The sequence below is a fragment of the Epinephelus moara genome, chromosome 4, assembly GCF_006386435.1.
Source record: "Epinephelus moara isolate mb chromosome 4, YSFRI_EMoa_1.0, whole genome shotgun sequence".
NCBI classification, from domain to species: domain Eukaryota; kingdom Metazoa; phylum Chordata; class Actinopteri; order Perciformes; family Serranidae; genus Epinephelus; species Epinephelus moara.
The window spans coordinates 8,276,280-8,292,311 of record NC_065509.1 but is presented as its reverse complement, the minus strand read 5'-3'; the positions used below and the strand labels follow the sequence as shown (position 1 = coordinate 8,292,311).

Here is a 16,032-nt window from a genome sequence, read left to right as displayed (position 1 = left end):
TGATGACAAAGTCAGCTCATTTACTACGTCACTTTAGAAAGGTTGACACATACATATGAAATGAACAAATGTAACATATTTATGGTATGTAGAAACATACAATGCCAACATTTTCTCCTCTGGGCTGGATTAGTACTTTAGTGGGTAAAATGTTACTGTAACCAATACCCAACATGGTAAAAAACAAACAAACAAAAAAACGATACCCATATTTCACTAAACCTTTACTGTAATTTACTGTAAGAGCTGCTGCACCACAAAAGAGAGTCTGTACTTTTGTTTTTAGTTTCAGTGCCCTGTGATCTAAATGTCAGAGGCCTTTCAACTGTGACAGCAAAAAACACTCTGGAGGAATTTATCTCCTTCTCACTTTCACTTGCTGTGTGTGTGTGAATCACACAAACACACACTCACACATACACACATTTCGCAGTGCAGGGCTTTCTGCCCTAAATCCTTCCTTGTGTGCGGTTTCTTCTGACAACGGAGGATTGTAGGTCAAGGGGTTGTCTTGGCCTCAGAACCAGCTTAGGAAAACACCGGCTCAGAGGGCTGAGAGGAACACGGAGTGCGTGGGACTCACCTTGATGGAGCTTTGACAAATAGAGGAAGCCATTCAGTGCCCAGGTTTTTAAGTGGCAGGTGAAGTCAGTCATGAAGAACTCCTGCTTGTAGGCTCTGAAGAAACAGGGCAGCGGAGAGTACCCTGTGTTTTATTTGATTTTTTTTTTGAGCAGATATGGGACTCATTTTCATATTGGGAAGCTGAAGCATAAAAAAAGAGTCAAAACACAGTTTGATTATTTACTTATTTAACTCCTCTGCCCACAGGAGTACACCATAGATGTTTTCTTCCGGCAAAGCTGGAAGGATGAGAGGTTGAAATTTCACGGACCAATGAATATTCTGCCTCTCAACAACCTGATGGCGAGTAAAATCTGGACTCCGGACACCTTCTTCCACAATGGGAAAAAGTCTGTGGCTCATAACATGACCATGCCTAATAAACTGTTGAGGATCAAAGATGACGGGACGCTGCTGTACACCATGAGGTAATTCAAGTCCAATGAGCATGTCTGAAGAGAAAGTCACAAAGTATTCATTATATTCATGTTTAATGTGCTGAGATAGATTTATAGGAATAGTTTATCATTGTAGGTAATACACTTCATTGCTTTTTTGCCAAGTTAGATGAGAAGACACCGCTCTTATGTCTGTACGCTACATATGAAGTCACGGCTGGCAGCCCATGATTTTAAAGGGATAGTTTGTGTTTTTTTAAGTGGGGTTGTATGAAGTACTTATCCATAGTTAGTGTATTACCTGCAGTAGATGGTGGGTGACACGCCCCCAGTTTGAGAAGGCAGGCTGGAGTACCACCACAAGCTAGCAATGTACTACTGTGGATGGGGGCAGCAGCAAAACGTATTTTAGCCACCAAAAAAAGTTTTACATAAAAAAAGCCAAATGCAGTTTAAATGTATGCTATATTTAAAATATTTTCACAGCTTTACTTTGCTACAGACAACCCTTTCCGATGGGGAATTGAAGTGGTTACATTGCTCTTTTCAAAGCCAGACCAACAGTAATTTAACATTGCTGAACACAGGAGCTGCTGGTCAGCTGCCTCACTCTATTAGTTTGTTTGTGTTTTTGTGTGACTTTGGTGTTTTAATGGATTAGTATGGATTCACCGAAGTCTCACAATAACACATACTAACTAAGTGATTGAGGCAGATGTAGACCAACACCTCCCGTATTCAGTGAGCTAAAATTACAGTTGTTCTCAATGGAGTCTGGTGGCTTTGATGAGAGCATAGACGGAGAACTTAGGCTGTTAACACCTTCCCAGTTGTAAGGGACTGGCTTTGGCAAGGTAAAGTGGTGAAAATATTCTCAATATAGCGTACATGTCAACTGATTTTGGATTTTTTAGGTGGCTAAAATATGTTTTGCTGCTGCTCTCATCCACAACAGTACGTTGCTTACCTTCTGTGGCATTACTCCTGCCTGCTTCTCCAAACTGGGGGCGAGCCTGTAGGTAATACACTGACTATGGATAAGTACCTCATACAACCCTACTTTAAAAGATCAGAACTATCTCTTTAATAGTCTGGCACATGAAACCACAACTTGGCATTTTACACTTTGGGTTTTTGGCAGATTAAACAAAGAAAGTTGGCTGTTTCCCCCTGTTTTTGTGCTAAGCTAAGCTAACAGGCTGCTGGCTGTAGACTCATATTTATTCATATTCATATTTAGTCTCAGCTAATTCTCTCTAACTTGGACAGAACACATATCTTGCTAAAGCATGTGTGGTGCGGACAGAAGTATGTCCAGAAGCTATAGCTACAGACTTCATGTTCAAATGTATTCTTTGTGCATCCAATTTTATGCAACGTAGCATCTTTTTGTCAACGTGCCTGTCAGCAAAATCAATTTAAATGATAAACAGTTGTAGATTGTTTCCACAGTGGTTGAATAATGTTGTACAATAGGGAAGCTGCAAACAATACAGTTTCTTATCAAAGAACTAACCTACAATCTCATGTAGACACGCATTAATGTTTGGATTTCTGCTGGTCTCTGCAGCACCTTGTTTACTTTGCTCTGCTGATTACAGTTAAGATGAATTATTTTTGTTTCAAGGCATTACAGATGGGATGTGTCTTGAATAGTGCATGAGGCTTGTGAGTTCTTTTTTTTTTTTTTCCTTTTGAGACCGTGCCTAATCTGTGCTGTTTACTTTTCATGCATTTGCAAAGTCTCCTTAATTTTCTGTGAATTGGATGCAGGTTAACTGTGCATGCAGAGTGCCCAATGCATCTGGAGGATTTCCCCATGGACTTTCATTCCTGTCCGCTAAAATTTGGCAGCTGTGAGTAACTCTGATGATGATAGCGCCTCAGGGACCTTTAAGTAAAATACTATTTTCTTTTTCTTTTTTTCTCCTCGCTGGTTCTTTGGCAAGAGAGCAGCCTAAGAACTGAGTGAAGCTGGAATGCATGGCTCACTTCTCTGGCAGTAGCCCTTCAAATATGAACAAAAATATGCAGCAATTAAACAGATTAACTGACAGGTAAAGGACTGAGTGGAAATGTCACTGGGAAGTATGGTGAAAAGGACTTTAAACTCATCCAAATGTTTTATTTTATAAGTTTTAGATCTGTTTTAATCACTATTTTATTGCCATGGCTTCTTTACATTTGGATGAAGATTTTTTGCTTTAAGCTGTTCTTAAGATATTGATTTAAAAATAAGGGATTATTAAGTATCAGTGCATCAGTACATGGTGGGTCATGTCTGAAATGCCTTGACTGCTCACATTAATTAACTACTTTGAATGCATTTATGTTGTGACCTACAGTATTTCACATGAAGCTCATTTGTTGCAAAAATCTGTAGCATAACATGATTGGCAGAACATTTCAATAACTGTATACTGAGGGAAAAATCTGTTTTTCTATTTCATCAGGTTCGCTTTCAAATTTCATATTCAGTGTACGCTGTGACTGATTGAAAAGGGCAAATGTCACTGTGCATCAATTGCTTGTTGGCGTTTTATGAATTCCATCTTCAGCCACTGAGAGATTTTTTTCTCTCTACAGTATTCACTCTATTTTTCTAGAAACCCAGCTTCAAACACAATGTAGAGGGGGCTTTTCATTTGGGTCACTGAAATAATTTCTCGAAAAATCATCAATAGCTGTGGCTGCCCCAGATTTATCCCCTATGGGTTTATCCTCTCCTCTTTTTTTTTTTTTTTTTTTTTTTTAGATGCCTACACAATCTCCGAAGTGACTTACGCTTGGACTCGAAATGCTTCTGACTCTGTGGTGGTGGAAGGAGAAAGCTCCCGCCTGAACCAGTATGACCTGCTTGGACAAACAGTCGGACAAGAAACTATCAAATCAAGTACAGGTAAGCTTCTGTGGAGGTCTTTTAGAAGTCTAAAAGGGATTAAAGGGCCCATATTATTCTCATTCCCAGGTTCATACTTGGATTGGGGGTTTCTACTATAACATGTTTACATGATTTAATTGTCAAAAACACATTATTTCTGTCATACTGTTTGCCTAAATATATTTATGTTCGCCCTCTGCCTGAAACATTCTGTTTTAGTGTCTGTCTCTTTAAGACCCCCTTAAGTACATCCTACTCTGATTGGTCAGTGTATTAGAGCTTTCCATATCTGCGCTCTTGGCATCTTTGCACCATCACGACGAATGAATGTAGCGGCATCTTCTTCTGTTATGGACTGCTTCTCTGGGATTGCATTGCTAGGAAACAGCTTGAGTCCAGCTTGTTCCTGTCAGCTGTTCCTGTCAGCTGTTCCTGTCAGCTGATGTAATTCACAGACAATGACAAACAATTTAATCAGGAATGGGACCCATTTAAGCTGTGTTTCCACCAAAATCTGTAGGTATAGTACCTTTAGAACCATATGGATGTGTACCTTAACCATGGATCTGTTGAGTGTATCCGCTGTAGAAGTACACTTAAATGTAGTTGGGATTATTGTTACTCACTGCTCTGTCCAGCTCTCTCTATATTTCCTCTTCACTGCTGATGTAGAGGGGCGTCTGCACCCTGTTAATCATCCATGGAATGGGATTGCACGCTGACATTTTCAGAACAAAAAAGAGCAGCCTGGAATGAGACTTTCTCTCTCAATGGGATATTTAAAAATAGCAGTTTTGTGCATTGAGTCCTTGTCGAGAAAGAGCAGGGGTTTAGTGCTGCTGGAGCACACTGGCTTGACTCACCATTGTGTTTTTTCTTCAGGTGAGGAAATAGAATACATGAACTTTGCATAATCTGGGTGAAATTTATGTACATTTTTTTAAGTGCTTGAAGAGCCAATCATCAATCAAGTGTATGTCATCCAAGAGAGGCAATAAAAACTAATGTAACTGTCAAAGTTGTCATATTGACATTTAAGGTGTTATGATATATTCATATGGTCAAGTCATGCATTGAGTAAAATGCAAGAAAACTTTCCACCTTAAAAGTTGCTAGTAGCTGTTGGCAGTAGCCTTTAAACGGCACAGTGAATTAAATTATTTCCTCTTAGTCCATAGCTGCTAACTGTTTAAGTGTTAAAGCGTTTAACTGTTAACTGCCGCTAACTAGTAAAAATTAAGAGGAAGCAAAACATCCTGTCACTTTAAAGTTATAGTTTGCTTATGTCCTTTGTGTGAAACTTGCCACTGTATGAACAGTGATTACATTAAGGTGGATTCATACTTGTGCGTCAGCTCTATGCAGAGCCTACACCTCAGCCTATGCAAGTTGTGAGCATTCATACATGTGCGATGGTGTGTCTGTGTCACTCTGCACCTCCAGTTACAGTACACGTACAAAACACTAGTCGGTGGTGAAGTTTCTGTGAAGTGCTATAAAGTTTACTGAATATAAAACACACCTTAAACACACATTAATGACAATTTCAATTACAAGAACAAAATCAGCGTCATCATAACTAATAAGATTCAAAGACAAAACACTTGTCTTTTACTGGATACATTTTCCCCACAAATACAACATGCGTTATTAGCACAAGCCTATGGCAATTTACATTGTATAAATTAGCCTAGCGGCTAGTGGACTTTTCCTTTACTCGTGTGAATCCAGTGACCACAGCAACATTTAACAAAGGTAACGTTACAAAATCAGGCTCCATTACAACTCACAAGGTTCACCCACGAAACAACTGTCTTATACTAAACACGTTTTCCAAAAAAATACAACATGCTAACGTTTTTAGCACAAGCCTATGGCATTTTACATTGTATAAGTTAGCCTAGTGACTAGAAGAGATTTTCTCTACCTAGATGAAGCCATAAATCAGTCACAAGACTTAAAATATTATTTTGTGGAGGCTTTATTGTCTTCACAAATTATTCGTTGCTATCTGTGAAAAAAAGAAGTAAATTACAGCTTTGTTTCCACTGAGGGAAATGGTTGTAGCTTACAAAAATAGTCAGGAGGTCTGCGTCACTGTGATGTGTAGTTATATTTCTGAGGAGGTGCACATCAGACTATGGTGTAGGTTACGGCGTTGATTCGACACAGAGGTATAAATCCTGCTTAACCTTCAAAACTAGCCACAAATCACCTCTGAGCAAGGGCAGTTCACCACTGACCAGTTAACAAACTGTAGTGTTTCTAACTCCACCTTTTAGTATCAGTACCCCAACAGAGGCGTGACCAAAAATAGTGACTGTATGGAACGGTTCTATACCATCCATAACTTTTCACAGTGGAGACACAAAACAAGCATTCTAATGTGTGTTAAACTGTATTTATATAGCACCTGTACCTGCTTGATATTTAAAAAAAAAAAAAAAAAAAAAAAAAAGACTTACAATCTGGGACCTTGAAATTCAACTCATGACTCCTACTGACCATCTTCTGCAGATAAGGTTCTTCTACCTTAGAAAATGTCTCAGAAATGGTAAAGAAACCCCAGAATTGTTGTTTTCAAATACTTAAGAAGTTTTGAGGCCACTCTACTGAAATAGACCAGGTTTTCCTCGATAGTTGCCAGCTGGCATGCAGCTAAATGTAGGTATTTAATTTAGTTTCTAATACACCCTTTAGCAACAAAACCTGTGCAAACACAATCTGAAAACTGTGATGACATCTATAGCTTCGATCTGCTTAATTTTGTGGCACCATGAACCCAAATATCTTTATTACCTCAGCTCCAACGTGTGTGAGTGTGAAAATCAAGCTGTGAAAATTTTGTGCTTGTTTGGGTGGATGTTGAACTTGTCCACCTCCTACATGTTGCAGGAGGCGGCCGTAGCTTGCTGTGAAACGCTCGCTAAGTTTTGTCTTTTTGTTACTCACTTCATTTGGCTTGAAAAATGCAGGGAAACATTTGTTCTGGCTTCCTCTGCATGACAAAGATTCAACAAAACAGGGATTTGGCAGTCATGCATCTCGAATTTCCTACTTTGTTCTGTATTTTGTTGATCTGCATTTAGCATGGCCTGCAGGTCCAGAAAGCAACATGACAGGTGAGGTGCTGCTGTGACAAGCCTTTCCACCTTATAACCCCACCACCACACCCCACCCTTTAGAGGTTAAAGATGTGGAGACATTAGAATGCAGTGCAGTGTTTGAATGGATTTTAAATGGATTATAAAAGATAAAAAAATAGATGACAGATGCAGTGCTTCACATAAGGGAGTGCACCTGTCTGTTGTAGCTGTCAGAGACACTAACAGAGGAGCTCCAGGAGAAAAGAATAGCTGCTGTGTTCTTCAGTGATTTAAGTGTCTTATGTTGGTGCCCAAAGACACAGGAATGTCTCACAAAAGTGCAGTGATGCGTGAAATGACAAAGGAAATCTATGTTCTAGGCCCAGAATGTGAATAAGTCGGTGTGCATTGAAAATGTGGCATTTCACTCAAATGAACCTGCAGGAGACATTGGCAAGTGAATCCAGCAGTGACAAACCCATTAGTAGACAGGATAATTAAGTCTAGAGATTTAAAACATGAAGAAAAATGCAAGAGGTAAGTTTAAAAGCTGGTAAAGCCTTCTGAAGGCTTTAAAATATTTCATATAAGTCCCCCAAACAGCGATTGTCTAGTTATATCACTGCAACTGAACTACAGTTGGCACAGCAGACCTGATCAGCTTTGGATTTTATAACATGCTGCAGCCAACTCAGTCGCCAGAAAAAGCTGAATGTTGGCATTGTATGTTCCTGCAAACCATGGATACATTATGTTTATGTGGTGGATACTTTGAAACTTTATATTTCTTTGTGTTTCAACAATGCAATGGTTAACGTGGTTTGGTTTAGGCACAAAAAGCATTTGGTTATGGTTCGGAAAAGACTGTGTTTTGGCATAAAATGCCTGTTTTTGTGGTATTTTACCTGCAGGAAATGCAGGGATATTTTGGTAAAAAACAACTACTTTTCATGGCACTGTCCCCCGCTATAAAAACAGTAACGGGTCACTAAAAAGCACCCAAGCTTGGTGGCTAAAATGCTAAAACCAGCCAATTTCATTGTATGTTGTTCTCAAACAGTGTCCTACAGTGTCTGCAGCTTGGCAGGTGCCTCGCCTATAGTGTCACTATCCACCATCCCTTCCAACTTCCAATGATAAAGTCAGCTCATATACTACTTCAGAAACACTGATACATAAGAAACATACAAATGTGATATATCTGTGCTTTGCAGAATCATTCAATTTTTGAACTCTCTCTAATATTTTGTGTTGACTCACTTCATATGTGTGAATGAACTCTCATTATACATATGTGAAATTGCTGAATCGATGAATGAACTTCTGTGGGTATGTCCTTGGCGACATACGTCTCCGGAGGATCTCAGTGCTCATTGGCTGTTGCTGCACAAATTGGTTGCTGAATTTCAGACTTTTCAAGTCTCGCAAATGAGTGTATGACACGAAATTGTGCTACTTTTTTTGCATGTTTTGTGTCATTCATATCGTGTCCATCGCACCATCCAGCGGGGATTAGCAATTTATCGCATCTATACATTGACTTTACATGTAATTCAAATATTTCAGGCGCAAATAAAACAATTCGTGCTTGCTGTTTGTGTCATCCTCTTTAATAAAATGGATAACACAATGCCATAGACTTACATTGGGAAGGAGACAATCCATTCAGTCCAGTAACATTTCTAAAGCCTAGATGAGCCACACGATTAAACCATTTTATCCCTACTGAAGTTAAACTGGAAATAAGCCTTTCATCTGGTGAAAGTTTCTTGTATATATCCTCCATGTGCCCAAAGATCGAGGTAATTTTAAGCACTGAATTCGAACTTCATGCCTTATGCACCACTGAGCAACTTCCATAAGAATAACAGGGCCCTGCCTTCAACACCGTATCCAGTTCTCTTTATACGTCCATGGTCCAAGTAGATGAGCAGATAAGGGCCATTCAATTTGGCATGTTGTAACTTAAATTGAACTCTTATCTTTTCTCAGTCCTGTATCTAAAAATACACATTTAGCTATTCAAAATATGTAGTAATATCTCAGGCCACTTTAAAAAATTTTTTTAATTTTTTTTATAAGGTTTCTAAATGGAAGAAGATTGGATTTTTCTCAGTTCTGTCAACAAAACTCTTCCAACTTTGAAAGTCTCAGGACTGAGTGGAGGACTGAAGGGTTGTATTGAACTAACACATTTGAATTTCTAATGAGAACATGTATTTTATGTTTAAATTGGAATTGGAGTCATACAATGATACAAATAATAGATATCTGAAGGATTTTAATCATCGTATTTTATGGTGAAGTGTAGGCACTTAGACAGAGTTATGTCAAACTAATTAGCCCTACACTGCAAAACAATAATAATGATGTTTGTTATTTCCATGTCTCCATGCCCTTGGGTGAGGATGCAGAGTTTTTTGTCTGGCATAATATCATGCATGAAGCCATCAAGAGCATTTATAAGGCCTTTTGACCCAACCAGCTCTTGGAGCTAACCTGCTAATGCCAGGTGGCTACAACTGATAAAATTACCTGCCCCCGTTATCAGTGAATATTGCATTTGTCCAAGCATGACAGGCATAGCAACAGTCACAAAGGGAAAGGGCTTAGCAAACAGTACTTCCTCTCTTAAGTCTCCTTGTTACAGTTATTCTTAGAGGTTGTGTGAAAAAAAGATGTTTAGGCTAGTTTTAAATGCACACGCAGTAACCAAATCCACAAGCATGTTGTCTTGAAGCTTTGCTAGGTCTGTCAAAGCCCTGTACAGAAATAGAAATATGCACTATCCAAGATAGTAAGTTGTCACGTTTAATTTATTTATAAAACACTTTAAAAAAGCATATTGTTCACAAAGTGAAGACAAAGAGCACAGATACAGAGAAAAGCAGCCTATAGTATGACAGAAAGAGATAATGATGGCTAAAAATAGATCTAACACATTTCATGCAAACACACTAACACAGATGCCAAGAAACAGGGCCAGAACTTGAGTGTGCACACATGAGTCTATATGCACGTCTGTGTGTGTGAAGATGAGAGGGACGCCATCAATGTCCAGGGAGTAGACAGCAGACAGTGAGGAGGACTAGCTTGAAAGATGAGATCAGGAATTGAATGGAAGTCGTGGTGAATAAATGGGCATTGAGTCTGGACTTGAGTCAGTGAGGCTTCCTCTTGAGCGCTGAGAGATGGTTGGCAGCTGTTTTCTTTACATGCTGGGAGTGACAAGGAATGTGACACCCAGTGGCTGGAGATTATATGATGACAGGAAGCAAATCACTGGTGAAGGCTGTGTAATACGTTGTAAGTTAGAAATAAATTCATGCATTTACAGGGAGCCACTGGAGAGAGAACGAGGCCAGGCTGCAGCGTGATGTGTTCTGGTTTTCTGTATGTAAAGAAAAGGAAATAGTGATTATTAAAGAGATCAGAAAACAAGCCTAGATTAAAGATATATGTTTAGAGCCTTTGAGGTGTCTCTAGAGCATTTAAAAAAGACATGTCTAATATATGAGATTTTTACTGCTTTGGAGAATAAATTTGTCATCTACCTTGTGTTCATGTCTGATGTTTTTAGCTTAATTCTGTCAGCAACCATCATGTCACACAGCAAATAAAAATGGAAATGACTCTACAACATGGTTCTCCTCTAAGTAAGGCTCCCTGCTGTGGCAATACATTGTAGCAGAATGAAATACTTAGCACAGTGATAAATAACATGCAGGGACCATTGCAAATAATCCCCCCGTGGTTATTAACTTAGAAATAAACACCCTCCAGGGTGCGCACAAACAGAGCAGAACCAAAGCAGGTGGAGACTGGGTGGAGTGGAGCAGCAGTAACAGCAGCAAGCACACGTCAGCATGCAGAGTGAATGTGAATGTGAGGGTCTTTAAATAGGCCGCCAGAGCAGTGCAGCGAGATGTGATTGCTGCGGTTGTGGTTGGTTAACTGTCAGTTGACACAACAGAGGATGACGCCTGACTATGTCATGTTGAGAGTAGTTAATCTATGTAATGCTTCATCACTGAGGTCACAGCAAAATAAATGTTACGTCATTATAAAGTGGATAATAATAATCATAATAATAATGATGTGAGTGTAAGGAGTAAGAACAACTGAAGACTTGTGAGTGAACCAGAAGGACCTTAAAATACACCTGATATATTTGCTAAATTCAACAGACAATTTATCTTTACACGCAATGTATCACAGTGCATGTTGCCATGGTAACATGGCCATAAACCTGTCAGAAAGTACTTAAATTGGGTGAGCTAACGGTAGATTCAAGCTGCTTTCTGCACAGTAATACGGTTTGTGGGTGTAGTTCAGTAGAAAGAAAATAGTTCCTATAGAAACTGCTCACAACAGGGTTTGTGGATAATCTTGAGTGTCTTGATTTCTAGAAAAAGACATTGCTGTTGAGTTTTTCAAATGTATTTTTTGGCGCTTTCAGCACCACAAGCTGAGTGCCATCTAGTTCCATTATATTGGAGAGGAGGCGAACATCTCTACAGCCGATATCTGCAACAGTATCGTAGGCAACTTGACTTGCTTCAGTTTCTCAAAGATGTTTCACCTCTCATCCAAGAGGCTTCTTCAGTTCTAAAGAATTTGTTGAAGACGTTTCACCTCTCATCCACAAGGCCTCTTCAGTTCTGAAGAAGCCTTGTGGATGAGAGGTGAAACATATTCAAGAAACTCAAGCAAATCCAGCTGCCTACAATACAGCACTTAAGATTACCATGACCTGGATGACTGTGAACCTTAACCAACATGTCTGACATGGCCTTTTAATGGATAAAAAGGTCTGGGTTGTAGCAAGGAGCAAGACCTTGCTAAGCCTTTAGACCAGTTGAATCAAGAAATAATTTCCAAAACAGATTGGTAGCCAGCCAGGCTAAGGAGGCCTGAGTAATCATACCCAAAAAATAAAAACATTATTGGTAAAAGTCCTTGCTGCAGCATCTTACACAGCTTGGAACAATGCCACCATTTAAGTCAAGTAAAAAAAAAAGGTGTTGATGGGTGGGTGAAGGTGATGAGACGATCTGTACAATCCTCTATTTCACTGAGTGACAGTACAGATCTAATTTTAGCATTACTACTTAGTTGAGGAAAACATGATGGAAGAAGCTTTTGAAATACAGTTCTTGCAGGACGATGACAGCAGTGATCATAATACTGGTGAGAAATGTGTAGGTGTACTATAATTACTGGGAGACCAGGGTATTTTGCATTTTTTGTCCATTGTGTCTAAATGGTGTATGCGTGACATCACTGCAAACCATCTTTCAAATGAAACCATCTTTATTAGATTGCTGAATGTGTTTTTTCTACTTTATTGCAACTAATTTTATGTATGAAAATCAGCATGCAGAAATTTAAAATCTGCTTTGGAAAATGGCCGGCATCTATGCAAAGCATGTATTTTTTCTAGCAAACAAGTTATGGTGGTTATGGTTAGGTTAACATCGAAACCACTGGTATGGACCTTTAAGAAGAGTGAAGGGAGTCGGGTCTGTGGTGGAAATGTGAATAATGCGTATCATGATTCAGGAGAACATAAAGAATGAGTTACATGTGATGATGGTGAAAGAGTTTGAGAAGTTTGTTCCTGGTGGAGGATACTGACCTTGGGGTTAGCGCCTCCAGACTTGAGCTGTAAAGTCGAGGGAGGAGTGGGCGGTGTGCAAAGCATGGCTGAGGAGTTAGACGTCTTTTTGTGCCTGAGCGTGCACAGTGAGTCCTCTTTCTCACAAGCTGCTCCAATTTTCATTGTGGGAACCTTTTTTTATGCTGAAGTAGGGATTTCAAGGCGGTGTGGGTGAAAGCTTCGGAATCATGTCAAAAGCTAGACGTGCTTTCTTAGATCAGAATCAAGGCGTGAGATATCCCAGTAGCATTATTGGGATATTTATCCTGATATTAGACTTATTTAAGAGGTTTACCAATTTTTACTAATACTTGCAGAAAATGCTTCTACCACAGAATTTCTAACTGTGTCCCTACATCAAGTGCTCCACCACTGTTCCCTATAGGTATCAATTACCAGTATAGAGTATTTCCCCAGTGACTGCATTCCACTATCAAGGGAATCCCTGCTTCAGTTTCATTGAGTAAGAATATCCTTTCATGCACTAAATGCTCCTATCTAGGTTAAGTGGTGTATGATGCCTCGGTAGAAGGCAGAATGCCTGCCAGTGCCTGTTTCTCCTGTTTAACTAGTCACTCCACATTATCTGATTGGCTGACTTTAAATTAATCATTCATTACTAGTGTGTCAGTGTTTGGTGTAGCGTACTTGCAAACTAGGTCATTTGGCACGAACGAATGTGCTCTCAGGCTTCGCAGGGACGGACATCTTGCATAAGCCTGTGAACACATCAACACACTGTTACAAAAGTCTTGCTATTCAGCCATACATCTATGTGTTGCACAGTCATGTTCGACTTGTTACTTTAAAGCACTCACTGTTTCAGTGTTCATGAAAAACACTTGTTTTGTTTGCTGTTAAAAACAATTTTTCGTGTTACTGCATTAATTATACATAGAAATCCATGAGTGAACTGAACTGAATGTTTAACATCATACACAGTGTATAATGTATGATGTTCCAGTAATGTCATAGGGGCTTTAATATAAATGTACTCGAAGAACTGGGCATATATATTTTTTTAATATGCAGCAACTGATGATTTTTTTCTTGTCCATGTTGGGGCAGCAGAAACAAACTGTAAACACTGTCATATTAACATCTTTTCAGTTGCAGCAGACAGTTGCCTAGTTATACATCCAGTAGATAGGGAGTAACATTAGCATTATTTTGGAGTTGAATTTCTGGCCACCTGACAACTAAATGCTGCGCTGTTAGCAATTGCTAGCACCAAGTTTCAAGTAGACACTTAGCAACTCGCTAACTTTGTCTGCTTGTACTTTGGTGATGGGTAGGTAGCGTTTAACGGGCCCAGACACACATTAAACCTACATCAAGGAACTAGAGGCAATGAAGGCAGACTGTTAGGCCGCTAAATGTTGCCTGGGTCTTGGCCAAAAAGTTGCACTTGAACACACTGCAAAGACTACCACCAATGGCCAGCCAGCACGAACATTCTCCACCTGGGTAAGAGCAAATATCTCTCCATACCAGCAGGTGGCGGTAGTCTGTATTTGTCATTCAAAAAAAGGAAACCAGCAGACTAGTGATGGGATTTCTTGTTCACTTGTGAGAGCCGGTTCTTTGGCTCTCGTTCACTTTGAAGAGCCGGTTCAAAGATGCAGTTCGTTCGTTTGTTGTTGTTTTTTTGGGGGGGGGTTATTGCTCTGTGTGTGTGTGGAGGGCGGGTGTTAGTGGGTTCAACAACGAACCACATTGATGATTTATCGCATCACATAATCTGGATATTGTAACGTGGACCCAGAATAGACCCTGCACATATAAAGTTTGGTGTAGCCATAGCAACGCCCTTTATAAACAACAAGCCTGCCAATACAAGCAAGTGCTGATAGTGGGTTAGCTTCCTACCTTTCGTTTCTAACCGAGGGGGGTCATCAACACAACGTGAATTAGGAACTGGCTCGTTTACTCTAAAGAGCCGGTTCACTCGTTCACTTCAAAGAGCCGGTTCAAAGAGTTGGCTCGTTCGCGAACGTCACATCACTACAGCAGACTGACAGGATGGATTCAAGATGCAAGTTAGCCACTCAATACATTAATAACCCGATGTAGAAAGAACAAATAATATTCACAGTGAGCTAGCGATCAATAACTCAAACAATTACAAACCATTTCTGCTAAAGAGCTCAATAGTTAAAAAAATAATTGTACCTAAAATAATAAGTTTGGGGCGGCACGGTGGTGTGGTGGTTAGCACTGTCACCTCACAGCAAGAGGGTTGCCGGTTCGATCCCGGGTGTGGGAGCCCTTCTGTGCGGAGTTTGCATGTTNAGTCTGGCGAACTGTCCAGGGTGTACCCTGCCTCTCGCCCGATGTCAGCTAGGATAGGCTCCAGCCCCCCCGCGACCCTCAAGAGGATGAAGCGGTTAGAAGATGAATAATAAGTTTGTTTCAGTCTGACGCCCTCTTGACTTAATTAATTTTTTTGCTTTCCTCACTTCTGGCGGGACATGCTGAAAAGCTGTCCACAGCCTGTATGTCAGGGACCTCAGACCTCTTTTTTTTTGTTTTGTTGTTGTTGCTGAAAACAGCTGCCTGCTGTGGACAAAAACCAAAGAGAGGGAACTAAAATGGTAAAAGTTCAGGTAGAAAACCAAAACGACATGTTGAAAGACGCTAAAAATCTCGCTAGATCTGACGGGAACTCTAAAGTTGTTTGACAATTCATATAGGTTTATTACTACTAGTGACTGCTTTCAAATACGAATGACCAGTTATCTATTGTTAATATAAAATATAGATTATAGCCGTTTCAAAAGAAATTAGTGTTAGAGTGTCCCATTAAGTTCTACCTTACCAGTTAAATCAGCCTGCATTACCCAATATTTTGATATATTAAAATTAAATATAAATGACTGTGTGAAGTGAAAAGAGTCACTCATAATACCAAAGTGACACAAAATGATTACCTGCAGCTCTAATGACTGGGATGGCAGTGTTGCTGTGCATCTGATAAAAGTGTCTGCCTTTACACCTTAATAAGCCCACTCCAGAGTTGGGTATAACACGTTACAAAGTAACGCGTTAGAGTACTTTGATTACTTTTTGCAGTAACGAGTAACCTAACGCGTTAGTTTGCTGTATGAGTAATCAAATACTTAAGTACATTTTCAAACAAGCCATCAGTTACTTCCGTTACATTTAGAACGCTGGTCCTTCAGCTCCGAAACAGCAACGGCTGTCGTTTGGTTCTAATAACGGAGATAATGTTAAACCTATCAGTCTGAAAGAAGCCACAGAGCTTGTGGCTCGCTACGTGGTCGGAGAAATGCTGCCGTTGTCTACGGTGTCTAAATAGGTGGAGGAGGACTCGCTGACAGACATATTTCAGACTCAGGACTTGCATTATGCCTGGTACACGCT

At 39.8% G+C, this 16,032-nt stretch overlaps 1 protein-coding gene across 3 annotated transcripts in view; it reads left to right on the top strand.

Annotated features, from left to right (window-relative positions):
* LOC126389219 (gamma-aminobutyric acid receptor subunit alpha-2-like) overlaps positions 1-16,032 on the top strand; it is a 50,415-nt gene that overhangs the window by 20,240 nt on the left and 14,143 nt on the right. For all 3 annotated transcript variants that reach the window (XM_050042786.1, XM_050042784.1, XM_050042785.1), the window contains exons 5-7: positions 832-1,052; positions 2,796-2,878; positions 3,778-3,921. In XM_050042786.1, coding sequence (XP_049898743.1) covers positions 832-1,052; positions 2,796-2,878; positions 3,778-3,921 — 448 coding nt within the window. The remainder of the gene's footprint in view (positions 1-831; positions 1,053-2,795; positions 2,879-3,777; positions 3,922-16,032) is intronic.